This window comes from Hevea brasiliensis, chromosome 7 (genome assembly GCF_030052815.1).
Source record: "Hevea brasiliensis isolate MT/VB/25A 57/8 chromosome 7, ASM3005281v1, whole genome shotgun sequence".
Lineage (NCBI taxonomy): Eukaryota > Viridiplantae > Streptophyta > Magnoliopsida > Malpighiales > Euphorbiaceae > Hevea > Hevea brasiliensis.
Genome location: NC_079499.1, coordinates 101,600,897 through 101,619,904, shown reverse-complemented (window position 1 = coordinate 101,619,904; position 19,008 = coordinate 101,600,897). Strand labels below are relative to the sequence as shown.

The 19,008-nt window shown below is 36.2% G+C and overlaps 2 protein-coding genes across 2 annotated transcripts; one reads left to right on the top strand and one right to left on the bottom strand.

Annotated features, from left to right (window-relative positions):
• Positions 1-10,864: 10,864 nt before the first annotated feature.
• On the top strand, positions 10,865-12,585 carry LOC110652105 (fasciclin-like arabinogalactan protein 21). Its single transcript, XM_021807619.2, has one exon. It carries the CDS (start codon positions 10,997-10,999, stop codon positions 12,278-12,280), a length of 1,284 nt encoding a protein of 427 aa, XP_021663311.2. The 5' UTR covers positions 10,865-10,996; the 3' UTR covers positions 12,281-12,585.
• A 1,352-nt stretch (positions 12,586-13,937) lies between these two features.
• On the bottom strand, positions 13,938-16,454 carry LOC110663294 (L-ascorbate oxidase). The gene is made up of 4 exons (XM_021822552.2): positions 16,073-16,454; positions 15,880-15,972; positions 15,546-15,758; positions 13,938-15,457 (listed from the first exon to the last, which is right to left on the bottom strand). The coding sequence occupies exons 1-4, from the start codon at positions 16,367-16,369 to the stop codon at positions 14,321-14,323; spliced, it is 1,740 nt and encodes a 579-aa protein (XP_021678244.2). The 5' UTR covers positions 16,370-16,454; the 3' UTR covers positions 13,938-14,320.
• Between the last annotated feature and the right edge of the window lie 2,554 nt (positions 16,455-19,008).

Sequence of the window (19,008 nt, the reverse complement as noted above, 5' to 3'; positions counted from 1 at the left end):
TTTGGACCTCTCTACACAAAGTTATGACCCTTTGAACATATACTATTCATATGGTCTGTTTTGTCCAGTAACAGGGTACCTAATCCAGATTTGATCAAATTTTACACTAACATGTAGTCAGTTTTAAGGCAAAGTTTCTACATGAAAATTATTGCTTTGGGTAATTTTCATCTCCAATTGGCCTCACACCAATTGGAGCAACATAATTTCAATTATGGCCATTTGAGTGGACCATGGTCAGGTTGTCCAGAATTGGACATTACCATTCACAATTCAATTTCAATTTCAATCAATCAATCACACTCCAAATTACACCAATTGACCAACTTAAACATTAATTTGGTCAATTGGCATCAATTCACCAAATCTCCAAATTTTCCCCAAATTTTCAATTATCAAGAACCCTAATTATGCATTTGCTATAATTCATGAAATTCAAATGCATAAATCATCTCTACCTACTCAATTGAGCTAGCCTACACCTTTAATTCAATCAAAGTCTATTAAACTCTACTCAACCCCAAGCTGGCTAAAATCCATGGGGTCCCATATAAGCATGAATTTTTTCATGTTTTCCAAACAATTCTAACTCAATTATATGTCCAATGATGAATTTAAAGAGAAAATTGAAAAAATCTTCACTAACCTTATGTGTAGCTTTTCCCTCTTCAAATTTTCACTTCTTCCTTGAATTTTTCTTTCTCCAATCTTCTTACCAAGACTCAAACACAAATTTTACTTAAGGGGTTTATGGGATTTATGCCTAAAATTAGGGTTACCAAAGCTTAACTTTGGCTTTAATGGAGGAAAGAAGAAATGAAAGTGAGAGAGAGGAGAGAGAAGACAATCAGTCAAGGGAAAGAAGAAAGTGGGAAATGAAATTTTTTTTTTTTAATTTTTCTTTTTATTATGTTAATTATCCGCAAATTTCATAATTTAAAAATTATAATTTATTATGCCATGCTTGTGCAATGGATGATGTCATAAAGCTTTTTAATTTTTTTTATTTTTCATTTCTTTTTCCTTTTCTTTCCATTCACCTCTTCAATTTCAATCTATTTTTCAAAATTTTAATTTTCTACATTTTAATGGATATTTAGGCCAAGAGTCAACTCTGAGGGTGAATTGACCAAATTATCGCTTATCGGTCTTATCAATTTTTCTAATAATACTGAGTTACTTCCTGAACTTTGATTCAATTATTTGAATTGGTTTTCTATTTTTTTATGTGGTTTTCACATTACCATTAGCTTCACAATTATTCCTAGGCCTGGGGTGTCACAAAGCCCCACACGAAATCAGGGTAGCAACTGAGCTCGCAGTCACTTCCCAGTTCAATCACCCATCGCTGGGACCTTGGCTCATTTAACTGATTATACTTTGTTTTTCTTATTTCCTTTTTACCTTCATGCAATTCCTATTTATTTTTATTTATGGCTTTCCTAGGTGACTTAATTATGGTTCTGAATATCCTGACTGTCCAAACAGACACTAGTCGCCAGAACAATAGAATGTATGGAACTGATGAATATAGGGGTGTTACATGGGTTCCAGATTCATAGGGAATATATGTCTAAAGTTTTGAGAAGAGTCTAATAGGAGTCACATGCGAAGAATAGGGTCCACATTCATCCTTGCATTGTCATCCTTGCTTCTAGTTTTTGCTTTGTATAATTGTGTGTAAATATGAGTCTATAGAGCTGTGTAATATGCCGTTTTAAATTTTTGTAGGCTAATGCTATTGAATTTCAGAAAAATGCGTAGAAGTAGAAGAGTTGCCACTACACCAGAACAGGATGTCCAGACGAGGTGTCGGCACAGGATGAGGCGCCTACCCTGAGGAGGCGGGGCACGAGACCTAGAACTGCTCAAGTAGAAGAGTAGCCACCACCAGTACAGGAACAATCTTTTATGGCCCAGGGTCCTGTGGATCTAATGGCAGCTACCCTGGCCGGATTGCAGAGAACCATCGATATGATGGCACAATACATGGTCCACCCTCCACAACAGCAGTAGCCCACCGCACCAAGAGGGGAGCCTTACAAATAAATAATTAATTTCAAGAAGTTGATGCCTAGTACTTATGATGTGTCAGATGATGCCTATCGGTTTTTGGACTCCTCCAAACAGACAGGGATGGAGTTGTAGTTGACTGATAGGAGACTTATAGAGTGTGTGCAGTATGTATTGGGGTTAGTGCCAATGCAGTGGATGACAGACTACGTACTATCTCACATTGAGAGATTGTCTTGGACTCAGTTTGTGGAACTGTTCGTCAATAAGTTTGTGCCAGAAAGCTTCAGAGACCAGAAGCAGTGGGCCTTTGAGGCCTTAAGGCAGAATGGCAGATCCGTAGATGAATATGCTATAGAATTTTTAAAACTGAGTAGGTATGCCCCTACAGCAGTGGCTACATAAAGTATAAAGGTAAAGAGGTTTATAAAGGAGCTAGACAGGAGATATGCAAACCTGGCCATGAAGTCTAATCAGTCTTTCGATGTGATAGTTGATCGAGGCTAACAGATTGAAATTAGCTATACAGGAGATGACAGTGGAAGGGCAAAGAAGAATAGAGCAGAGGGTTTTTCAAATGTTCCCTACATGGGTACCACGGATAGTAGAGGCCAAAGTCATTACAAAGGAAGAAGTAGAAACAACAAGAAGGGTGGTTTTAAACACAGATCTCGGGGATTCAGACCAGGGTACGGATCCAACAGTGGTCACAGTTCGGGTTACAGCAGTTCTGGATTTGGTTCAAGATCCTCCTTGGCACCTTGCACACAGTGTGGAAGAGGACATTTAGGACCTTATATGATGGGTTCAGGAGTATGTTTCCGGTGTGGCCAGTAGGGTCACTTTGCTAGAGAATGTCCCATGTTCAGCGAGCCACAGATGGGGTCACAGGGTTCTGTTACAAATGTTCTTCGTCAATTATATACTAGTACTTACAGTATGGCAGGCAGTCAGTTCAGTTGCCAACAGGGCTGAGGACAAGGAGGACATGGGTTTGGAGGCAGGTCAAGAGCTAGAAGTCAATTTCAGGGTTCTGCAATGCAGGATAAGGGTCAAGCTCGGGTTTTCACCTTGACCCACCAGGATGCTCAGGCTTCCAATGCAGTTGTGGCAGGTATTCTTCTAGTCTGTTCCTATGAGGCTCGTGTTTTGATAGATCCGGGTGCTACGCACTCATTTGTCTCCCCTATTTTGGCCATGAGATTGGGTAGGAACCCTATAACTTTAGAATGCCCCTTATCTATAGCTACCCTTCTTAGTGACAACATAGATGTGGATATGGTTTTTTCGGGTAGCCCAGTGATAGTGGTTAGAAGGATCCTCCCAGTAGACTTGGTTCCTCTACCAATAATGGATTTCGATGTAATTTTAGGGATGGATTGGCTGGCAACTCATTATGCCACTTTAGACTGCAGGAATAAAAAGCTGTACTTTCATATACCTGGTGTGAAAGAGTTTAGCTTTGATGGTGATAGGAGCGTGGCTCCATATAACTTAGTGTCAGTAATTAGTGCTAGAAAGATGTTGAGATGTGGGTGTCAGGGGTATTTGGCATTGGTGAGAGATACATCTGTAGAAGGTGTTAACATTGAGAATGTTCCTATTGTCAGAGAACATATGGATGTCTTCCTTGAGGAGCTTTCAGGGTTATCACTAGGAAGGGAAATAGAGTTCTGCATTGATGTTGTATCGGGTACAAACCCCATATCAATGCTGCCTTACAGGATGGCACCAGCAGAATTGAAAGAGCTAAAGGAGCAGCTACGGGAGCTTTTGGATAAGGGTTTCATACGTCTGAGAACTTCACCCTGGGGCACTCCTGTACTATTTATGAGAAAGAAAGATGGGTCCTTAAGGTTGTGTATTGATTATAGACAGCTGAACAAGGTGACTGTGAAGAACAAATACTCACTTCCTCATATTAATGATCTGTTTGATCAGCTCCAAGGGGCTAGATTCTTTTCCAAAATAGACCTACGATCAGGCTACCATTAGTTGAGAATCAGGAATGAGGATGTGCCCAAGACAGCGTTCAGGACAAGATATGGTCATTATGAGTTTTTGATGATGTCTTTTGGACTCACTAATGCACCAGCAGCCTTCATGGACTTGATGAATAGGGTGTTCAGGCCATTCCTAGACCGTTTTGTTATCGTATTCATAGATGACATTTTGGTATACTCTCAGACTGAGGAAGAACATGTGTGGCATTTAAGGATGGTGTTGCAAACTTTGAGGGAGTACCGGCTATATGCTAAATTTTCAAAATATGAATTTTGGCTAGAAAGCATCTCATTCTTGGGACACATGGTTTCTAGTGAAGGCATTCAAGTGGATCCCAAGAAAATTAAGGAGGTAACTGATTGGCTTAGGCCTATAACAGTCACTACGGCATAAAGTTTTCTGGGCCTAACTAGCTACTATAGGCATTTTGTACAGAATTTCTCCAGGATAGCAACTCCCCTAACTAAGTTAACTTGAAAGAATGTTCCATTCATTTGGACAGTTGATTGTGAGGAGAGCTTCCAGAAGCTTAAGGAATGTCTAACTACAGCCCTTGTGTTAACATTATCGATGAGTGGTGAAGGATATACCGTGTACTGTGATGCCTCCAGAGTTGGTTTGGGATGTGTTTTGATGCAGCATGGGAAAGTAGTAGCTTATGCTTCAAGGCAACTAAAGAGGCATGAGTAGAACTACCCTACCCATGATTTGGAAATAGTTGTTGTAGTCTTTGTACTAAAGATCTGGAGATACTACTTATATGGTGAAGTGTGCGAGATATATACAGACCACAAGGTTTGAAGTACGTCTTCCAACAGAGGGATTTAAACTTGAGACAGAGGAGATGGATAGAGCTTCTAAAGAACTATGATTGTACCATCTGGTATCATCCTGGGAAGGCCAATGTAGTAGTAGATGCTTTGAGCAGAAAATCTTCTGGCAGCTTGGCGTACATATCAGTGGAGAAGAGATCATTGATTCAGGAAGTACATGAGTTGATAGATCAAGGTCTAATCTTAGATATTTCAGATGAGGGGGTATTATTGGCCCATTTTTCAGTGAGACCAGACTTGCAAGACAAAATCAGAGTTTCCCAGCACAGAGACCCGCAATTGATGAAGATTATAGAAATAGTACAGCAGGGTGAAGGTGGTGAGTTTGGATTTGCCAATGATGGAGCTCTTATGCAAGGTTCCAGGATATGTGTGCCCGACGTGGACAATCTCAGGAATGAAATTATGCAAGAGGAGCACTATACACTGTACAATGTCCACCCAGGCTCCACCAAGATGTACCATGATATGAAAGATAGCTACTAGTGGAATGGCATGAAGAGAGACATAGCAGACTTTGTGTCCAAATGCTTGACTTGTCAGAAGGTGAAGTTTGAATACCAAAGGCCATCAGGGAAGCTGCAAGAGCTCCCTATCCCAGAATGGAAGTGGGAAATAATCACTACAGATTTTGTAACTGGGTTACCTCGTACCACGTGGGGATATGATTCGATATGGGTAATCGTAAATCGTTTGACTAAAGCAGCTCATTTCTTGCCTGTGAGAACCACCTATTCTGTTGCACAATACACCAGATTCTATGCTTGAGAAATAGTCAGATTGCATAGAGTTCCTGATTCAATAATATTTGACAGAGGGCCTCAGTTTACTTCTAGGTTTTGGAGAAAGCTGCAAGAGGCACTTGGTACGCACTTAAACTTTAGTACCACCTTCCACCCTTAGACAGATGGCAGTCCGAAAGAACAATTCAGACACTGAAAGACATGCTTCGTATATGCGTTCTAGATTTTAGAGGTCAATGGGATGATCAACTACCCTTGGTGGAGTTTGCCTACAACAACAGTTATCATTCTAGTATCGGGATGGCACCCTATGAGGCGCTATATGGCAGAAAGTGTAGGTCTCCTTAGTGGTAGACGAAAATTTGAGAAGCGAAGGTGCATGATATAGACCTAGTGCAGTACACTTCAGAGATGGTTCCTTTAATCATGGAATGATTGAAAATAACTTTCAGTAAGCAGAAGAGTTATGCAGATCCCAGACGGAGGGATGTAGAGTTTGTAGTAGGCAATTACGTATTCCTGAAGGTTTCTCTGATGAAGGGAGTCACGAGATTTGGAAAGAAGGGAAAGTTAGCACCTCGGTATATTGGACCTTATGAGGTTACTGATAGAGTTAGAACAGTTGCCTATCGGTTGGAGTTACCACCCAGCCTTTCTCATGTTCATCCTCTATTTCACATCTCCATGCTCAGGAAATATATATCAGATCCCTCTCATGTGCTACAACTGGATACAGTAGAGCTAAAAGAAGACTTGACGATTGAGGAGTAGCCAATAACCATAGTAGACTACCAAGTGAGGCAACTAAGGTCGAAATAGATCGTTATGATTAAGGTGTTGTGGAGGAGCCAATAAGTAGAAGAATGCACCTGGGAGTCAAAACGGGACATGCATAGCAAGTACCCTTATTTGTCTAATGTGTAATTCTGTTCTTTTATTCTGACTTGTGTAAATTCGAGAACGAATTTTCTGTAAGGGAGGAAGAATGTAACACTCGTAATTTTTAAATTAATTATTTTATGGGTAGCTATTAATATTTTATTTTATTTAAATTTTGAGAAATTATTTGAAATTTTTCAAATTTTTGAAATCAGGTTCTATTTTTTGAAAATATAAAACTTTGATGATTTTTAAAAATTTATTTAAAGGTCACGTGGCAAAATTAAAAATATATTTAGACCCTATGAATTTTTTTGAGTTTTTAGAAATTTTTCGAAATTTTTGGGCCTCATTTTCGATCCCAAGGTAGAGTAAAAAATTTAATTTCGGGTATCCTGAATCTAACCGAACCAGGTCGGACCGACCGAATCGAACCGGCCTTTTCTTTTTCTTCCCTCTCCTCCCTCGCGCACCCGATACCCTCACTTCTCTCTCTGTTTTCTCTCTCCTCCCTCCTCCCCTCGCTGGCTGGCCAGCCACCCCCCCAGCCTTCCGCGGTCACCAGCGCACCTCCAGGACACCTCCCCACCGCTGGCCAACCCTGCAGGCCTTCGGAAAATGGCCCCAAAAACTCCCCTTCGCGCACGCTGTTTCGGCTTCACAGCCCAATTCCGGCAGATCCGGCCACCGATTGGATCGAGTCTTATCCCAAAACACATCTACACCTCGAGAGCTTTCCATAGACACCAAGAACACAAAAATCTATTGAGCGATTTGTCTAATTTTTGCTCTGAAAATTTTAGCCCATTTTGATTTTTGGGCTAGATTTCTCGAAAACCGTAAACCCTACTAAAAATCTAAGAGTATTGGAGTGCTCCCCTCGAAGAGAGCTTCGATGCAATACTCATTTCGAATTTTTTCGACATCGTTTTCCGGTGGGTCCTGCAAAACTTCGCAGTATTTTTTCGATCATTTAATGAGTTTAGAAAATTTCGTAAAAATTATATACTAACCCTCGTGTTGTGGGCTTCGCGTAGGTACCTTCAATTCACTGAAATTCAACAGTTTCTCAGGTCTGCAATTTCGGATCGAGCAGGCAGGCTATCGAAAAAGTTTCAAAATTGGATCGAAATTATAGGCTACCCCACCATTTTCAAATGTTTTGGACGCGTCCCCAAAGTCGGAATTGGCATAGGTAACTCCGAACCCTACTTTTTCTTAATTATCTAGTGTTTAATTTTGATTAAAAATCTATAAAATATCCGTGATAGGTTAAAAAAATATAATTCCTTTTGCATTAGCTTAATAATATTGCTAGGGACCGCGGGGCAAAGTTTTAGAATTTTAAAGCTCATTTGAGTAGTTTTTGCAAAAGGGGTAATTGTAAGGACTAAATTATAATTTTCCAAATTATGATTGTTGACTATTTGGATAAGCTCAGGAGGGGCCATGTGATGTGATTGAGTTGTGGATGTATGACTTGTGGATATAGAAGTGCATTTTGAGCCCTTTTACAGGTTGGGTAGGTCCTAGGTATAGGGGAGACTCTACCGAATTTTCTGCACGACTTAGGGTGTCTTTGATCTTTTTCAAACTTCTATTGAGTCAAATATATTAAACAATTGTAATGAAATTGTTAAGTGAGCCGGGACAACCTTCCTCCTCTACCCAGCCGCTGCCGCAGTAACCTCGGTTCAAGTTTGTGAGTAAAATATTAATTTTAATTATAATTTCAATATTATTATATGTTCAAGCATGCCCATGCATCACTTATAAATATGTATCTATGTAGTTAAACACTAGGCATATTTTATATTGCATTCTCATTTGATGAAATGTCATGGATGTTATTTGTGATAATTTGGAACAGTATGCATGCGTTGGCGTGCGTGTGGTGTGCGGTTTTGGGTATGGATAGGACGGGTAGACACGGCTCGAGATGATCTCGCTGGCCCCCGCATTTGGATTATCAAGCGAAAATCCAGCTTGAGAGACACCCGCTGGCAGAGATTAAATTAAGAGAGCTGTATAGGGGATGAGCTCCTATATATGTACTGTTTGAACATTATTGTGTGTGTGAGTTCTCCAAATTGCCTTTTTGCTGTTATGACATGATTTGTATGAAAATTATGATGATGTTGCATTCCACTCTTTAGGATGCATTAGCTTTAGATAGCTATAGAAATTGTAATTAAAATTAGTATTTTACTTTCTGAGTCTAACGCTCACTCCTATTCATTTTATTTTTCCAGGCTACAGGAGGATTACTTGTTGAGACTAACCTGCTCCTCTTTGTCGCAGGTCAATTAGTAATACCTAATGTATTTTATACAATTTAGTCAAATTTTAGACTCCGTATGTGTTAAGAGTATTTTAACCAATTTAGGACTATACTATAATATTGTGTTGAATTTGTAAGAACATTCAATTTATGCTTGACTGGATTGGATGAGGGAGCTAAGCTCCCATTGGATTTTATGATATTATGAGTATGTGGAGGATAAGCTGAGCTTCTCAAATGATTATATATTGTGTTTATAGGTCGGGCGAGTAAAAAACTCTCCATTGTATGATCCGGTTGAATTCTTGAAATTGGACTTAAATTGGGCCTTAGCATTGGGTTAAAGAATAGTTAATCAAACTACGGGCCTCAAAGGTTTTAGGCTGACCCAGGTCCTAGTGCCGATCCGACCCATAGGTTGGATCATGACAAGTAATATTAATTTATTTTAAATTAAACTATATACACATAACTAATATATAATATAATGAATGATTAAAATTTTATTTCACTTGAATTGTGATCTACACATGAATAATATGTAATATAATTTTTTATATATTTTTAAAAAATTACATGTATTTTTAAGAAAAATATTTTTTTATTAATTATATTAATATGATAAATATATATACATAAAAAAAAAAATTCACATCCGCAGCACAGCGCGAATTTTAAAAAGCTTGTTACTATCTATAACTGTAGGAAGATCAAAGTCACAGCAAAACTTGCAGAATAGTGCAAAAATGGAAGTATTAGGAATCAGGCTATTATTTACTTACACAACTGCTCTTAGGATTTTTTCAGCATCAAAATAAATGGTTCAGTAGTAGCACATAATGTCTTTTGCAGACCTGAAATGAATTGATCATCTAGCCAAACAGAGGCATTGTAAACATGCTTTCATTTCAGTTTCTGGTAGCAGACGAGTTGCATACAAGGCACAAGCTTTCACAGCATATTCTGCTTTACTTTGATGGTTACTATTGCTAAGGAATGAAAATTTGAACTTTATTTTCAACATAATTCATTTAATTTCGTTAAATCTATTTCCTGTATAATAAAATTATAAAAATTTATAATTGTGTCAAGTTTAACCGATCTAATTAATAAAGTATCTATTCTTTTTATCAGTTGTATATATTATTTTTTTAATTTTTAACTATTTATATTAAATATAATAAATATTTACATAATTTTTTAAATAAAATAAAAAATAATTTAACTAATTATCAATATCTTTTTAATTCAATTATTTTCTTAATTATTATACCGAACTCTAAGGAAGGGGTGAGCATTATTCTATTCAAACTGAATAAACTGAACCGAATCGCTCTAATTCGGTAATTTAGTTTGATTTTTAAGATAATTTGGTTCGATTTTATATTATAAAAATTTCGTTTATTTCAGTTCAATTCGATTTTGAAGAGAAAAAAAGGTTGAATCAAACCGAATCGAATAGTTTGATTGATTTTTAAATTAATTTATTTTTATGAGAAATTTATGAATTATATGTAATTATATATATAAATTATTTAATTTCATTGATTAATAGTTATTATGTTCAAACTAAGGTCAAAATCAGATCAAATAACTTAAAAATTAAATCTAAATTAAAAAATCAATCAAAAATCAAAACTGATCGATTTGAATCAAACTAGAGCGATTCAATTCAATTTAATTTTTTATTTATTTTAATTTAATTTAACTTTTAAAATATATAATTTAATTTTTATAATTTAATTTAGCTGATTCGATTGAATTTTATTTGAATTGAATACCCACCTCTGCTCTGAGCGTAGTACTTAATTATATATGTGTGTGTTTGGAAAATAGGCTATATGTTAATGTGAAGGAGCGTCCATACAAAAGAACCACAAAACATTGCGCGTTTGTCGTTGATCTCTTAAGGAACGACACCTGGTGTGATATCAGCCGTCGGAAGGATCTGATTGCCACAAATGTTGATCATCAAACAAGAGTAGAAGACCCAATGTTTTTCAACTTTCCCGCCAAAACTAATAACAGAAACAAAGAACACGCTCTACAACCAACCATAGCAACCGTGGTGAATTCTCGTTTCTCGATGTCACGCGCCTGCACAAGCTCTCACCACCTCCTCAGCTAACAGACTTCTGTAAACGCTCCCTCTTGAAGCCCTGATTCACCTATAAATATCTCCCCAAAAACCTTCTTTTCCTCTTCATATTTCAGTATTTCAAAGCTCTTTCTCTTTCCGTGTCATGGCGACCTCTCTGCCATTTGTGGTTCTCTTTGCTATCTTGATTCTCTTTCTCTTCATTTCCCATGCAAATGCCACTGGTGGCTTCAACTCCACCTCCACTTTCTCTCGTTCGCCACCACCACCACCGTCACAAACGCTGCACTCAACTTCAATACCACCGCCCCCTCCGCCGCCTACCATCTCTAACGACCTCCATGAAAACTCCTTCTCTCACACAGCTCTTCTCGCTCCAATCCTTTCCCATCTCGGCTTTAACGAGCTGTCCATGGCTGCTCCTTCTCTCTCATCCGACTCCTCGACCAACCCCTGGTCTGGCCCCTCCACAATCTTTGCTCCCTCTGACTCTTCTCTCCACACGTGCTTATCTTGCTCCATTCCAAATATCCTTCGTGAACACATTATTCCTGGTCTTTACACCATCGATTATCTCCGCAAGCTCGCCTTTGGCACTAAAATAGAAACTCTAAGCCCTGGCCGTTGCCTCACAGTGACTTCCACTTCGATAGAAAACGCAACCGCATCAGCCACTGTGGAGAAGGTTTTCATCGGTGGCGTGGAGATAACGCACCCAGATCTGTTCAACAACGGTCTGATTGTAATTCATGGAATTCAAGGCTTTGTCGCTCCTCTCTCTCCATATTCTTGCGATGTGGAGAGATTAAACTCGCTTTCGATTCCGTTTTACATGCCAGATCGCGCGTCTCGCCAAATTCACAACCAGCCTCTGGCGCAGCCTGCTATCTTGCGCTTGATGCTGCGTGATGCCATGCTCAGGCTCCGCAACAATGGCTTTAGCATCCTCTCTCTCGCTATAAGAGTGAAATACGCTGAGCTGGCGAGCTTAAACAACATGACTGTTTTTGCTCTCGACGACGTTTCAATCTTCTCTGGATCTCACTCTTACATTAGTAGCGTAAGGTTTCACATGGTGCCCGATCATTTTTTGACGGCTACAGACCTGGAGAAGCTACCAGTGGGGGCCACACTGCCAACGCTTGAAAGAGGGCAGTCTCTGGTGGTTACCACTGCTGGTGGAGGAGGTACAGCAGCCTATCCGATGAGGATTAACTATGTGAGAATTAAAGTGCCTGATGTGATCCGTAATCTGAAGATTGTCGTACACAGTGTTTACTTGCCGTTTCCAAGGATTCATCCCGCTGCTGCTGGCTTTGATGGGATCCTGGGGGAAGACTTGGACGGTGGAGATCATGCAGTAGTAGATGGAGCCTGTTCAGCTGTTACGGAGGAAGGTGGAAGTTGTGGTGGGGTCCGTATGACTTAGGTTAAGCCAACGGTGGAAAATGAAGATCACCACGGACTGCAGGTGAAGTCTGCAGAGTAATTTCTTTTGCTGATATTGAGGGTGTCCGATTGATAGCTCATATTAGCTTGCTTCTGCAATAACGGTGTTCCTTCAGTACTGTTAGTCTGAGTTGAGTCAAAATTTGTTTTTAGCGGTTTTTGGTTGCCCCATGCTAGTACAAAAACGAACGTGTTGGGAGGATACTTATGTACCGTATGCCATGGAAATGCCTGTTACGAATTTTTCTTATGAATGCTATTTTAATTCTCATTTCATTTGTCGTCTGTATTGCTCATTTCTGAATTGATTGTTGCACTATTTCTTGCTTTATTTGCCAAAGATTATATGCATATAACTGCATGTCTTTAGAAAATAGGATATCTGTCTTTCCCTTTTTTTTTGTTGTTATAGAGTATTATCTTCCTTTATTTTTTAATCTGTTTAACTGATTTCTTTTTTTTTTTTTTTTAAATAAGTGGGCTGAAATGTGATGCAATCTGCACCGGGGGACGGTGCTTTGTACAGGCTGATGAGAATGCCTGTGGGCTTTAGGTCGAAGTAAGCCCATACATTGGTCTTAGTTATTGTCCTTCGAGGCTCAGCTTATAAATGTGCCTTAAGTTTGTTTGGAGTTTGGTCCGAGTCGTGTGGATCCGCTTTCCTTTATTTATGGGCCTTGTGAAGTAAATTTATTAATTTGGTCAAAAATAATGTATGACATTTTTTTTTTTATACGTGATTTAAAACCCTTGCAGATCAAGCGGGACAAATAGGGAAAGTGTACCGATGTAAACATGCTTTTTGGCGTTATTAGGTCCGAAAGCAGCTCCCTGATGTTGATGGCCTATTGACCATGTGCTTCGAATGACCGTGATGCTTTGTTTACAGGGCAGTACTGTCCATGTGTCCATTAAAAATCTACTACAAGTTTTCTTATGACAAAAGATTGATTTTGATTCAAAAAAAAAAAAGGTTGACTTTGAAAATTCAGCAGCAGCCACTATACACGACCTAATCCTCCAATCCCTATTTTAGTCTCCAAAATAGCAAAATTCCTAAAGAGAGGAGAGGAGAGGAGAGGAGGAGGAGGAGGAGGAGGAGGAGGAGGAGGAGGTATTACATGATTAAATTTCAATTTATATCAGCAAAATATCCAACTTTAATTTAATGTTTCATAGTCACAATTTCTAGATCTTTGACTAAATCTTCATAAAAATTCTAATCCATTACCCTCGTGATATATGTTCAATTTTATTTTTCCAAAATGTATGTAATAGATTTTATAACTTATAGTACTTGAATGACAGAACCACTGTATCAGACTTTCTCTTTTCTTGGTCTTTAAATTTTGCATTTTTGAACAAATGTTAATTCAGATGACAAATGGCCTTAAACATATCAAGATTCATAATCATTTCAAAACACAGAAGTATAATCATTTACATTGCTGTGTTGTTTCTTTTATCATTTGCTGTATCATCATATATTGTAGAAACAAAATCTTTGGATTATATTTCTGAAGGGAAATTTCATTTTTTGATAGAATAAGAATTTGCAAGAAGACATTGCATGTAATAATTCTTTAGCAACAAGAAAAATTACAACAGGAGAGAGAGAGAGAGAGAGAGAGAGGGCCTTGGAATTCAATTATTTTTTAATGCAAATCAATAAATATTATACAAAAGGATCATATGCGTACATCAAACAAAAAAAATAAAAGCTAAAATAGGAGCAGAGGAGACATTGCATACAAATAAATCTTGAAGGACCTATCACTGGCACCGTTTCCTTATTCACCTAACCCAACTATTTGCTTCGATCCTACTTGCTAGATATTCGAAAAACCCAAAATGTTCAAGGAAAATCCTTTTTGATTGTTCTTTGAAATAACTCGGGCTTGACTCAACATTCAACTCAAAATGTAAAACATTATAACTCACAATACACACTTCTAAGTTTCCAACATCAGTGCTAAATTAACCAGTAACTGTTAGGCAGTATGGTTAATTTCCTCATGAACTATGGCCTTTGGGAACCTTTACTTTCACCACAACCCATAATAGAGGAAGGCAATTTTCCTACCCTGTCAATCCCTTCCTCAAACACCACTCCCATGCCCATAAAGAAATGTGACTCAATATGGCAATGAAATAACCAGGCGCCTGGATTATCTGCCTTAAATCTCAAAGCAGTCCAACCATAAGGATGAAGAGGCACAGTATTCTTCATGATGGGATCCACCAAATTGAACTTGTTCTGGTCATTATTTATGTCAAACTTACCCTTTCCATAACCTAGAACCCAGAAGTCATGCCCATGGAGATGCCAAGGATGTGTCTCGCTAGTGTTATTACTCATGGAATTTGCATTTTGTAAAATAATATCTACTGTTGCGTTGAAGTCAAGGCGATAAATGGCATCGCTAGTGGTAGCATTTGTGTTCTTTGAAACATTATGAATATCATAATTCTGGTAGTCATACCCAATAGGAGGAGGGACTTGGCTGAACACATGGTTCATTTTGAGCTTCAGTGCTACAAGGTAAGGGGTGTGTGGGAGGTTGAAGGAGACATTATTCACTGACCATCTAACATAACCGTTCACATGATTTTGTGTGTTGAGCATTACTATAGTTGTATCTGCGGTTTGGGGAGGTGTGTGGATGTGATCTTTATGAGCTTTAAGGGCTAGACTTTGAGCAAACCTTGGTTCAACATCATCCCATACAGGGCCAGATGGTGGAGTATTAGAAAGAAATCTCCGGGGATGGTTTGGATAGTAGTTAAAGATGGCTTGGCCTGGTGGGGTTGATGGTTTTCTACTAACAACGTTGGTGGTCATCCAATAGTTTCTGGAGGGATCTTTGTCAGCTTTTACTAAAACAGAGTATGTCTCACCAGAGTATATGAACAGGTTTTGAACTACAAATGGTTGAACGTAGTGCCCATCTGCTTCTACAACAGTCATATTATGTCCCTCAATTTGGAAACTAAGGGCTGATAAGGCTGTCAAGCTAGAAACCCTGAGCCTATATGTCTTTCCAGGGACAATCGTCATCGCATAAGGAGAGCATTCAGGATTTGAAGCATTGCAAACACCAGCTGGTATGCCTGGAGTTGAGCAGTCGAATTTTCCTTTTCCTTGTATCAAGAGTGACTGAAAAGAAAATGTTACCCAAATTAGCAAAATGCAATCTCAACAAGTTCATATATAGCAGCAGTGCATTAGGAAGTTGTCTACTTACGTGAGGCTCCCCAACCCAAACAAAGGGATTAGAAGATAATCCTACTGATTGTTCGTAAGTGCTATTATGGTACCAATCAGTAAGGATGATACTTCGATCATAATCATACGCAAAAGGCTCAGATTCTCCGTCAGGTAGTGATACACGGATTGATCCATAAAGCCCTGCCTCTCTCTGCATTCCATAATGGGCATGGTACAGGTATGTTCCAGGCTGCAAATTGATGAAAAGATCAGCAGGTTGCTTTATTATATAAATGAACTTTAATTCAGCTGTATCGTATTTATCTCCAGAGCTATAAAATCTCAGGTTTGAAATTCAGGCTACAACTTACCCTGTCAACAACAAACTGATATTTGAAGGTATCTCCAGGAACAATTGGACACTGAGTAACCCCTTCTGTTCCATCAAACCAAGGTGTTCCAATCTACGAATACAGAACACAAAAGTACATGAAATTTTGATTCAAGAAATGGACTTCTGAACTAAAATGGAAAATTCAAATATATATATATATATATACACACCTGTCTAATCCCATGCCAATGGATTGCGAGATTCTCAGTTAACAAACTGTTCTTAACTTCGACGATGATGGTATCATTTTGCTTTGCCAGGATTGTGGGTCCTGGACTTTTGCCATTAATAGTAATAACCAACTTCTTATAGCAATCAGGAGACTTGAACTCATACTTGACGTCCCATTTGTGATAATGAACCGTGGCCTCAGCGACTGGTATACTTATAAAAGAAAGGAATAAGAAGAAGAAGGAGAGAGCCAACAAATTTGAAGCAATTCTCATGCTATGTGAAGGCTTAACCATGCCACCAAATCTGTCGAGCTGATAAGAAATTGATATGAATTAATATTGTGTGGCTATTCCAATTCAATTCTAATCTGAGAAGGCAAGGGAACTCATAATTTCTCTTTATATAGTAACACAAACATGGTCTCAGTCAAAGCTGGATTGCTGAGGTCCTAATGCTCCGTCTGTCTGAATGTAAAAAAATTATTTTAAAACTCTTTTTTTTTTTTTAAATACGCGTTTCTATTGTCTAAAGCAATCATATAAAAAATTAAGAATATTAAATATATAAAAAGAAGGGAAGAACAGGGAAAAGTTACACTTGATGTCCATGATCATTAACTTTAATTTCTTTCAGTCATTTTGTGAGACAAAGCTTGCTTGGTGACAAATATTCATCTTCTTTTTTATTTTTATTTTTTTTCCTCATTGAACCAAAAGATGATTCTTTCAAATTATTAAAAAAAATAAAAAAAAGACTTGGCTTTTCTAAAATCTTTTTTTAATTGACTTGAATAAAGAAAGACTTTCTTTTTAAAATTATTTATCAACTTTTAGTTATCAACTTGTTCGCCTTGATTAAAAAATTCGTATAAAACCGCGTTGATTTTTCATCTCTGTAATTTCAAGGAACATCGTGGCCTGCAACAATATTAAGCAACCTCCTTTTTCTGTTAATTTTCTTCGAATAAATAATGGCAAGCCATATCAATTATAGTGTATGTGTACGTAAAATTTATATAAAATAAAAAAATTTTATAAAAATATTATAATTTTATTAAAATATTAAATTCTGTCCTTAAATCTCGTATACATATATTCTGACTAAAGAAAAAAATAATAATAGCAAGAAGACATAAGCATATTATTATCATATGATAATAGTTGTCTTGTCTTATACATTATGCTTAATCACATGTATATATATATTTTTTTATTTATAATTAAAAATATTATCCAATCAATACTTACCTTAATTGAAATAATATTAAAAATATTACATTTTAATTCAGATTTATAAAAGTGACTGAGTTATTTTAATATAAAAATAACTAATTTAATTTAGTGTTATAATTCAATCAATTTAGTTACTTAATATTTAATAAATTTTATTTTCATTAATAATTTAGTCGTTACATATCACTTTTATTAAAAAATTATCATCAAAATTAATTAATTATAAAGATTAATTTATTAATAAAAATAAAATAAAAAAATTAAATTATTAATAAAAATAAAATTTGAAAACAAAATTATTATTAAATTTACACCATAAACCAATAGATAAATTTTATTAAATCTCAGAAAATTAATTATAATTTACCTTAAATACTCATTGATTCAGTGTAACGGTAAATTATTAAATATTCTCAATATATATATATTTTTACTTAATAAATTATAAATTTTATATTCTTAAATTTAAAAAATAATTAATTTTTATGAATCATAAATATATAATATTTTTTATTACGCCAAATGCGCCTCGGGTAACATGCTTAATTGGTAAAGAAATGTCTTTCCTAACCATTAACGCGTCATTCTGTGAATATATATATATATATATATATATATATATATATATATATATATATATATATATATATATATATATTAAGTCTCTCTTGCAATTATTTAAGCAAGAAGGAAAAATCTTGGTAGATTCCTTTTCTATCTTTTTCATAATTTTTCTCAAGTCAATTAGAGAAAGTTCATTATAATTAGGGGTGTGCAGTTTTCGGTTTAAACTGAAAAATTGAACCGAATCAATTAATTCAGTTCGATCGATTTGATTTTAAAATTTAATCGGTTCGGTTTGATTTATAATTTTGATAATTTCGGATTAATCGGTTCGATTCGATTATTTTCATAAAAAATTAAAAAAACCGAACCGAACCGAACCGAAATTATTAATATATATAGGAAATAAAAAAAATCAAACCAAATTGAATCGAATCGAATCGAACCAAACCGAAATCAAAGAAAACCGAACCGAACCTTAAGATTTTTGAGTTTTGATTTCTAATTCTTTTTGTTTTTATGTTTTTATTATTTAGATTTAATGTTAAAAATATGAAATTTTATAAATTTCGGTTTGATCGGTTTAAAATCGAACCGAACCGATATTTATCGGTTCGATTCGATTTGATTTTCTCTTATCAATCGGTTCGGTTCAATTTTTAAAATTTTTTATTTTTAATTTTCGGTTTTATCGGTTCGGTTCGGTTCGAAACCGAACCGACCGTTTGCACACCCCTAATTATAATTACATAAGACACTAATTTCTTCTGCAATGGAAATTTCTTCTATTTGTTTAGAGGCGACAAATTAGTTCGAATCGAATAGACTAGTCTTATTTATTTTTAAATAAATTTAAATTAAATTATTTGTAACTTAATTTGGATTATTAATGAGGTTACTCTCTAAAAATAATTTTGAATTAATTTATGGATTATGATTTATTTTAAATTAAAATATTATTTTTAAATAATTGATTTAAATATGAATTGATTAGATCAATATAAAAAATTAATTTTAATTAATTATATGAGTTATAAGATTAACCATTAATAAAAAATTTTAAAGTAACTTTTACATATAAGTCAAAATAATTATATTAATAAATATATTTAAATTACGTATTTATAGAGTATTTT

Bases quoted from the DNA above. Each gene is read 5' to 3' on its own strand.
- LOC110652105 (XM_021807619.2), top strand. From the start codon at position 10,997: ATGGCGACCTCTCTGCCATTTGTGGTTCTCTTTGCTATCTTGATTCTC.
- LOC110663294 (XM_021822552.2), bottom strand. From the start codon at position 16,369: ATGGTTAAGCCTTCACATAGCATGAGAATTGCTTCAAATTTGTTGGCT. The intron at 15,759-15,879 runs GTAAGTTGTAGC...ATCAATTTGCAG, and splicing joins ATCAGTTTGTTGTTGACAGG to CCTGGAACATACCTGTACCA. The intron at 15,458-15,545 runs GTAAGTAGACAA...TTTTCTTTTCAG, and splicing joins TTTGGGTTGGGGAGCCTCAC to TCACTCTTGATACAAGGAAA.